This window comes from Lepidothrix coronata, unplaced genomic scaffold (assembly GCF_001604755.1).
Source record: "Lepidothrix coronata isolate B3197 unplaced genomic scaffold, Lepidothrix_coronata-1.0 Scaffold12, whole genome shotgun sequence".
Classification (NCBI taxonomy): Eukaryota; Metazoa; Chordata; class Aves; order Passeriformes; family Pipridae; genus Lepidothrix; species Lepidothrix coronata.
Genome location: NW_016690192.1, coordinates 6,417,465 through 6,426,802, shown reverse-complemented (window position 1 = coordinate 6,426,802; position 9,338 = coordinate 6,417,465). Strand labels below are relative to the sequence as shown.

At 43.1% G+C, this 9,338-nt stretch overlaps 1 protein-coding gene across 4 annotated transcripts in view; it reads right to left on the bottom strand.

Moving 5' to 3' along the window:
• Positions 1-207: 207 nt before the first annotated feature.
• The window catches only part of ROR1 (receptor tyrosine kinase like orphan receptor 1), an 87,775-nt gene continuing 78,644 nt past the window's right edge, over positions 208-9,338 (bottom strand). For all 4 annotated transcript variants that reach the window (XM_017805347.1, XM_017805348.1, XM_017805346.1 and 1 more), the window contains exons 8-9: positions 6,537-6,748; positions 208-2,903 (exon numbers count right to left, since the gene is read on the bottom strand). In XM_017805347.1, coding sequence (XP_017660836.1) covers positions 1,479-2,903; positions 6,537-6,748 — 1,637 coding nt within the window. In that variant the 3' untranslated portion in view covers positions 208-1,478. The remainder of the gene's footprint in view (positions 2,904-6,536; positions 6,749-9,338) is intronic.

Sequence of the window (9,338 nt, the reverse complement as noted above, 5' to 3'; positions counted from 1 at the left end):
TATAAAATAGCCTTTGTTATTACATTTTCATGCTTGCCTAATTGAAATGCCCATAATTAATAAATCAATCATCAAGTAATACAGTGATTAAAAGCATGCAGTGAAAACAAAGAAAGATATTTGTATAAGGTAGTGGCTGAATATCACCAGAATATATTTCAAGAACATCTACATCAGGTTAAAAATAAAAAGAAACAGACCAAGATATAAAATGCAGAGATGTATTTTCACTTCTGCTGTACAAAACATCCTCACACTCTTGTGCAAAAAGATAAAAACAAAGTCATATTATACAACATTGTCAACTGAGCAAAAGATTGTTTTCGTGTACAATAAAAATACTATTCAGTACAAAAAAAAGAGTCTGTGGAAAACTGTACCGTACACAGCACGTGTGTAACTCATTAAAGTGGTTTCAAATGAAGAATCTGGATTGGTTGTACCTGAATGGGTTTTTAGCAATTACACAACTGATGTATTTCTAAGTGGAAAGTCAACACTAATTCACATTATTAGACACAATTGCTATCGATGGATTTGCTGCCTGATGGAATGTGAGTCTCCCTTTTTTCCCAGGGTTACTGGAGTCGGAGTAACTGAAATGACACAATAAATATTCCAGGGAAAACTGATTGTCATCTATAAAATTGGGGTTGGGAGCTTTTCCATTACACAGTTGCACAGCAACAAAAGGAGATAAAATTTCTGCGTGAATGATTAGGTTATGAAATGTTATTTTTGAAGAAGTTGATTCAGGTTCTGAAATTAAAACCCTTTAACTTCACTTCCTTTAAGGCAATTCCTTAGAACTCCATCTGTCTTTGGCAGCCAGCAGCAGATGAGTTTTGTAGGCTGCAAGTTGATAACTCGAGCATTTGTGCTGTCAGAGAAATGATAGTTTTTGGTCTGAATCTGAGTTCAGACTCCCAACTTAATGAAGGACCAAAATCCTACCTGAAGTGATTTATTCAGCTCTCAGATCACATATTTGAAACATAATCCTCGACTGCAACATTTACAAATATTTTACCACCCATTGGCACTGAAATTGCACTCCCAGTGGATCTCCAAATCTTTGCATCCCTTAAAAAAAGAGACAAATATTAAAATATGTTTTCAGTATAAAAAAAGTTTCTGTGATTTAAACCACACTGGAGGTTTAAAAAGCTGTGAAAAAGTGTATAATAAAATGTTTTTATTTAAAGAAAAAAACAAAATTCCCCCTTCCCCTCTTTGAATTGTTGGTGGCACTCGGAGAAACGACGCGTCTGCTGCCAAGGCTGAGTATTCCCACCACAAGGATCTGTCCCTGGTTGTTTCTGCCCATCCTGTCAAGCAGTGAAACTTCACAGAAGATACTTCCTGCAATGTCTGTTCAACAACCAGAGGAATCTGTAATAAAATATTTGCATATAAATCTTTTCTACGACTTTCTAGTTTGTGCTGTAAATAGTTCTATTTACAAAGGCCCCGTTTATTTACAACTCTGCCGAAATCATGGATTCATTGGGTCCATGGATGCTGGAGTCTCCCAACAGGGAAGACTGCTTGGAGTCAATTTTGTATGGTTTTTGAGTTTTATTTCCAAAGACTGTAATCCCGATCCCCCCTGGATGATTAGGAATTGCCATGTGGGATAGCAAAGGGATATTTGCTTCCTGGTTGGATCCCGACGACGGCAAACTGGTGACGTGCCCTGTGCTGGTGGATCCACTGGCGCTGCTGGGAGAGCGGCTCTTGGGAGGAGGACAGTGCTGGATCACCCTGGGAGGGCCCTGTGGGGGGTAGTGGGCGGCTGGGAAAGCAGCATATCCCGGTGGGATGGGGTATCCGTTGATGGGGATGTACCGCTGGTTCTGAGGTAACGGGGGGCCGATGAACCCGGCGATTTGGCCTTGAGGTATCCCCTGGGCTGGGAACATGTAGTTGGGGTACCTGGAGTTGCTGAGGTTGCTGACGGGGCTGGCGCTCAGGGAAGTCGTTTGGGTGGTGGCATTCCCACCGGAGGGGGTGGTGGAGCTCGTGTGGCTGGAGAGCCCCTCCCAGGAGCGCAGCCGGGCGTGGATCTCCTTGAAGCGCGGCCGCCGGGACGGCAGGTCGTGCCAGCATTCCGTCATCAGGCTGTACATCCTGGGGGGACAGTCCTCGGAGCACGGCAGCAGCTGCCTCTTCCTGATCATCTCTATGACCTCCTGGTTACTAAACCCGTAGTAAGGCTGAAGCCCAAAGCTGAATATTTCCCACAAAACCACTCCGAAGGACCAAATATCCGAGTCGGAGGAGAACTTGCCGTACATGATGGCCTCCGGAGGCATCCAGCGGATAGGCAGGAGGGACTTGTTCTGCACTCTGTAATAATCTGCCGAGTAGATTTCCCTGGAGAGCCCCAGGTCGGAAATCTTCACGTGGAGCTGCTCTCCAATCAGAATGTTGCGAGCGGCGAGGTCCTTGTGGACGAAGAAGTGGCTGGCCAGGTACTCCATGCCTGCCGCGATCTGCACCGCGATGTGCAGGAAGTCCCCATGGTCCAGGCTGGATTTCACGGTCCCGTCCTCGTCGCTGCTGCATCCGACATCGGAGTGGGGCGAGCGCATGATGAGGAACTCGTGGAGGTCGCCCTGGTTCATGTACTCGAAGAGCAGGCAGACGGGCTGCTCCTGCGTCACCACGCCCAGCAGGCACACGATGTTGGGGTGGTGCAGCTCGGCCATCAGGGAGGCCTCCTGCTGGAACTCTGCCCACTGCTGAGGGTTGTTAAAGTCCTTGAGGGTCTTGATGGCCACGAGCTGAGCGTGGTCCATGCCGGGGAGGTAGAGGTGTCCCTTGTAGATCTTCCCAAAGGCACATTCACCCAGTTCTTCCATGAAGCGAACGGCTGAGAGAGGCAGCTCCTTGGCTTTGCTCTGGTAAAGAAACCACAGCAGGAACACATCAGGAAAACAGGACTGGAAACACATTTTTCAGTAAAATATCTCTTTGTGCAGATGCCTGGAAGCCAAGCAAACACAGGAGCTCCTTGGTCCACAAACCCTTTTGGCAATGTTCCTGCTCGGCCTTGTGAGATGTCAGGGCAACAGCATCAGCTCTGGGCCAGGCACAGCCTGAGGGACACCAGGATCCCAGCATCAGGAAAGCACCACCTCACCTCGGTGCACTGTGCTTCAAAAAGTAATTGAGGTTTCCTTCTCACCCTCTCCACAGGATCAGGTACAAGAAGTAAGTATTAGATTCAAATATATGCAGGAACCATCAGCGTTTCAGCACTGGCATTTATATACTTGGCCTTGGGCATTCCTGTACTTCAAATTGAATGTGACTAATTTCAGGAATTGAGGCAATTCCCATAGTTTAAGAGGTTCATGCTCAAGTGTTTTCTGGGCTAGGGCCTAAAGTTTTAGCAGAAAAAAACCCTATCTTTTTTTATACTATGTCCTTGTAGCCAATTCTCCCTTGACTTTGCTATTAACCCTTCCAGGTACAGCACAGACTCTTTGTGTTCACACCTGACCGAATGTTCCATCCTGAAACACGGAGAACAGAGTCACCTGGAAAACTGAGAGAATGGTCAAAAAAGAAAGGCAAACTTTTAAACACCATTGTTATTCTGTTTGCAGATATTCACTCTCAGGCCATGAAGAAGCCATGTTATTCTCAGACATAAACTTCCACTTGTACTTGTAACACCCAAACCCAAACCCACTCTTTAGGATCCTCAGTAAAGCCACAGGTAGTAATTTAAGGCTAATGAGTTTGGGATCTAAATTGGGGTTTGTAAATCAGTGTAAACATTGGCATCTGCGTTCCTGAAATCATATAACAGCAGCTTTACAGTGGCAATATGGGAGAGAACTGGCATTTAAAATAATCACAGAAAAATGACATCTTAGCATAAATTAATTCAAATTACAGTGATCACTTATGACTTTTAGACAAATGCTACATTAATAATAATAATAATAATAATAATGATAATGATAATAATAATAATAATAATAAAGCCATTTAAGCAGTCAGTCAGTAGACTGTACGTTGATGGCAGGAAATTAGCTATATTGTTGAGGAACAGATGGTTTATATTACACAAATCCTTTAGGCTAAAACTTGTTTAGGTCTGGTATATTGTAAATTATATTTTAGTAATGAAAGTGAAATGACCTCTGTCTGACCTGAGCCTGGGTTCGTCTGTTTGAACCAACAGAGTGGAAAACTAGGGAAGAAAATGAAGTCATAAAGTTTTGGCAGGAAGGGCTCATTTCAAGTGGAGTGATTATAAATCTGCTCAGTTTTTGTTTGACAAGTATTTGTCATCCATGGGTGTCCAAAATGTAGGGAAGTGTAAAATACACAAGAGGCGGGAGGCCAAAGGAAAGGGGGAGCAGGGAGAGGGAAGCCCAACCCCTCCCCCTCTTCATTAGCTGGATGACAAGAGAACCCTAATTTATTAGATTTTTTGAAGGCAATTAAAATCCCTTCTAACTGGAGGAAATGCTAACATTTCTATTTATCTGAGGAAACATCTCCCTCAGTTGGAGCTTGAAGCCTAAGTGTGTTTTGCCCCAAAGTTGACATTAATACTGCCTATATTATTTAAAAATAAGATTCCACTTCCTTTCTTTTAAAATATTGTTTGAAAGGCAATCAAAACATTGGAGACAGGGAGAGCTGGGTTTCTCAGTGGGAAAATCCAGAATTAGCATAAATACAATGGAAAACTTTTGCAGCACGTGACTTAAAAATAAAAAAGAAAAGCAAATGGTCTATATATTTGCAAACATTTCCAGGCAAGTTGTTTTCCCATTTTGTGTTTGTCAGCAGGATGGGTGGGAATTATGACCTCATTAAAATCATGCTGATATTCCCATTATCTTCAATTTAACCAGGATTGTCTCCAAAATATCTACTAGAAAAGGGAGCAAGAAGCAAATCCAAATTTAACGAGATCTTCCATGGAGGTTGGATGCAAGATGTAGTTTTGACACTTACGAAATGGGGTTTTTTGTATTATTACCAACATTTTGATATAAAGCTACTCCAAGCTGTATACAACAGTTGAGATTAAGAACTTTGAAGGAAAATGAGGATAAATTCACTGGGCTGGTATGTGTGGGGGACTGAGGAGCTAAAATATAACACCAAACTTGGACAGGGCTTGGAGCAACGTGGTCTAGTGGAAGGTATCCCTGCTGGAACAACATGAGCTTTTAAGTCCCTTCCAACCCAAACCATTCCGTAATTCTAAGTGTAACCTTTCCTGATGCTGAATTATTAGAACTGCTGAAGAAAAACCAACTCTAGCAATATTTAAAGGTCAGAGTTCACACTGCTGAAACTCAATAAAATCCGAATTGGAATTAATTTTGCTTTGTCATTCTCTATCAAAAATGCCTGACTGTTTCAGACACCACAGTCTGCACAGTTTCTATTCTAATTAATTGTAAATATAGATTTTTCACTCTGAAAGAATAAAGTTCATCAAGTTCTTGAAGAGCCATAGAATATCCTGAGCTGGAAGGACCCACACGGATCAGCCAGTCCAAGAGACTTGGCACAGTGAGAAAAACAAGGGGAATACGCTCCCAGGGCATTATTCTGCCTGTAGATGGCAGGAGGCAGTTACAGCCCTGAGAGGGTGACACAGGTTTGCACATCCTGCCACTAAACAAGGAGCACGAGGTTAATCAGGCTTAAATCTGAAATTATTTGAAAAAATTCTTCCTGAACCTGGGACTAAAGTGAAGCCAAACACCAGCAGCAAGAGCCACGTTGGCCAGAGCTGCAGGCAGAGCTTTGAGCTGGTTTGGTCATTTATCTTTTTAACTAAGAGAATGAAAGCCTGAAAAAACAAGGAACAAGTCTTTCCAAAGGGATTTCAGCTGAGTGAAAGACGACACATGGATGCAGCAGACTCGTGAAAATACTCTCTTGAGGAAACGCTGAACCACGTCTTGATCAGCACTGCTCTCCAACTTAAATGAGGCATTTTAGAGATGCTTCAGGAAAGGGTTGCTCGTTTTATCACAAAAAACCCTCCAGCTCCTATTTGTCCAGATGAAGACAAATTACAGGAATTTAATATAGGAATTATAGGAATTTAATGTAGGAGTTTTATAAAGTATACAAATTAATAAAATATATAATAATTAAGAACAATAAATAAAAATTAAATAATAACTAATAAATTAAAAATAAATAATAATTGAATAAATATAGGAATTATATAAGTTATAGGACTATAAGTAATATAGGAGAAATTATAGAAATTATAGGACACATATAAATTATATAAATAATAAATAATATAAATATATGAATTTATTATAGGAATTTAGCATAGGATTTATATCAGGAATTATATTCCTATAACAAGAATATCATAGGAATTGGCTCCACGGCCCACACTTGCTATGCTGCTGCTGAGAAAAGCCCTTACAAAAATCACAGAAATCACAAGTTGGAAACCAGCTCAGCATTTCAGCACCAAGTTTTCGGAAGCATTTCCCTCCCTGCCTGTCCAGACAGCAGGAATGTGGGATTACCTTTGGTTTGTAGGCGTTGAGCATGGACATCTCCACGTTCTGCCCTCGGACGTGTTTCGGCTGCCTCTGCACCGGAGGGGACGACGACTTCTGGTTGTTGCGACAGATGCAGATGAAGAAGAAGAGCAAGGCTATGGCCAGGGGGATGGTGACACTTGGCACCAGGATATACAGGATCTCCATTTTATTCTTTTCCTTGGAATCCTTATAATCTGTTTCAGAAAAAAGAAACCCCAAACCAACAACAGCTGAAACACCCAACAGAGTCAAATACATCCCTGGCTCAAGTGTTCAAAAGAATAAAACATCCAGTTTATCTTACTGCAATTCACCTTGAATGCTGTTTTATTTCCTTAATATTAAGAGAAAAAATAATTTGGTGGAGTAACATTTCTGTAAGGACCCAAAATGACCAAGAAGAATTTCCCAGCAGCCTGCCTGGTCAAACCTGCTGATGGTCAGGAAGCAGCTGAATGAAGTGAGATGGCCATTGCTTGGGGTGAAACAGAGTCCTGGCCTAACACAGATCCACAGAAAAGTTAATTCCTAAAGTAGCTTATGGAAGAAGCTAGTGGAAGGTGACCCTACCCATGGCAGGGGGTTGGAACTAGATGATCTCTAAGGTCCCTTCCAACTCAGGCCATTCTATAATTCTAAAAAAACCTCTGGTGGGATTGCAGACTCCTAATTTTAATATGTATATTAGGTTTTGGTGCTATAGTTTCCTTAATCCAATAAAAATGTGGGGACCCATTAAAAAAGGATAGTTTTATCCCCCTATGTATTTCCAGTCTCCTGTTCTCAACATCTCCCAGCATTTCTCTGGCCACCCAGGGCACCAGAACAAATAGCATGTGCAGCTGAAAACTGATTTCCTAGTTAGTTTTAGGTGCAGGAGCAGAACAATAAGCAGAAGAAAGAGCAGAAGAAAGGGAGATCACATGGGAAATGGGAGGAAATGCACAGAAATGGCAAGAAATAGAGAGAACAGTCTGGGGTTTACCCCAGGAAGTCAGGAAAGGGGTTCAAAAAGTCCACACACAGACAAAAGCTGTAGTGTAATCCTAAAATAAATCTTCCCGAGGACTTGGTCTTAATAGGATTAACAGGCTAATGGGAAAACCCACCCCTCTACCAACTCCTTACTGAGTGTCAGCTGAGCAGGGTGGCAAAAACTGGCACAAAGGACACAGCAATGTGAGGTGAAAGGAAAGCAAGAGCAGGGATAAAGGAGAAGGATCTGGAAGAGGTTGGGAAGCCAGTTGATTTGACATAGTGTGAATGCTCCACATAATATTTGTTCCCTCTGCACTCAGGTCTCTTCCCAGTGACTAATTTTAGAAACATGAACCCCCCTTCTGCCACTGCCCAAGACATCAGGCACTACTGGCTCTGGCTTCCCAGGGAATGTTGCTCAGAGGGAAGGAGGGGAGAGGCTTTGGGAAGGAGCTCACACAGCACCCGCTGGTGCTGACAAGGACAGACCTTCCACCGCCTGCTCTGCTGACGCCTGCCCTGCCCTGCTGCTTCCCAGGAGCATTCCTAAGGCTTAGGGTATCATTACACACGGATTAACACACCAGGGAACTTGGAGGATCCCCTGAGCTGCAGGACTGGTGGCTGTAGCCTGGTTGTTTATGAGGGAGATGGGGAATGCCTGTGGCAGCATCAGGCTGAGCGGATTCTGACACGATGGGGAATGTTTTATTATTCTACAGGGTCATTCCAGTTTGTTTGTTGGTGTTTTCCAGGGTGGATTTGTCCAAGTGCTCAGCGGCCCACACAGATATCTTTTATGCACTTAATTAAACACGAACTTGATCTGAAGCTTGGGCTTGACTCAAATTGTGACAGAGGCAAAGTTCAAATGGTTCTGGATGTCACTTTGCACAACCCCTCTTCCCCCTCTCCTCTCACAGGCTCCCACTGTCCTGCTCCTCCCACACTCCTCCTGGACCCTTCTTTTTAGATTAAGTTGTGCCATCTGTTTTTTAATTAAGAGAAGAGGTAGACCAAGTATTTCTACAGCATTTGGGAAACAGAAGACTAATGACCCCATGACCTTCTCCCTGTGCCCAGTGTGCTCTCACTCCATCTCCAGTGGAAGTCCAGCATGGATCCACTGTGGGTTTCTTTGGCAGCTGCTGCTCTCCAGCACAGACACACAATCACTGCCCTTCCCCCCTCCTTCAAAACCTTCTTTGCTAACCCTCATGCTCGAATTACTCTGTGTTTCACATCTCCCTATAATCAGGGTGACAAACTTATATGAAACAAATCTATGGCAGCTCGTGGGATACAGTTGAAGAAAGGAAAAGAAAGCAGCAGCACGAGGCAGGCAGAGACCTGGGCACCAGTTCATCACCTGGGCTACTCCAGTCAAAGGGAATTATTATTCTTATTAAGTAGCAGCCCCTGCCGTGAAGCCTCATTAGGTTAATAGGTTTCTTGGGAGCCACCCTAATTAAATCCATTTCCCATCTAGGCATGTCCTGGTGAGGCAGAATGCACAATGCTGATTAAAATGCGCCTGAAATGGCTCTTTCAGCCAGTGCAAAGCCAGCAGAATGCAAGTCCCACACAGGACTCTGGTTTTAATATGCAGATTAGCATTTAACAATTAAATTACTACTCACCTGATACAGCTCTGTTTGTCTTTAGAATAATAAAGCCACATAACAGCTGCACAGTGAGGACCAGTTAAGGCAGTGGTGAGAGGTTTTGATAATTAAAACCAAAAAGCAGAATCACAGAATTGTTGAGATTGGAAAAGCCCTCAGAGATTACCGAGTCCAACTGTTA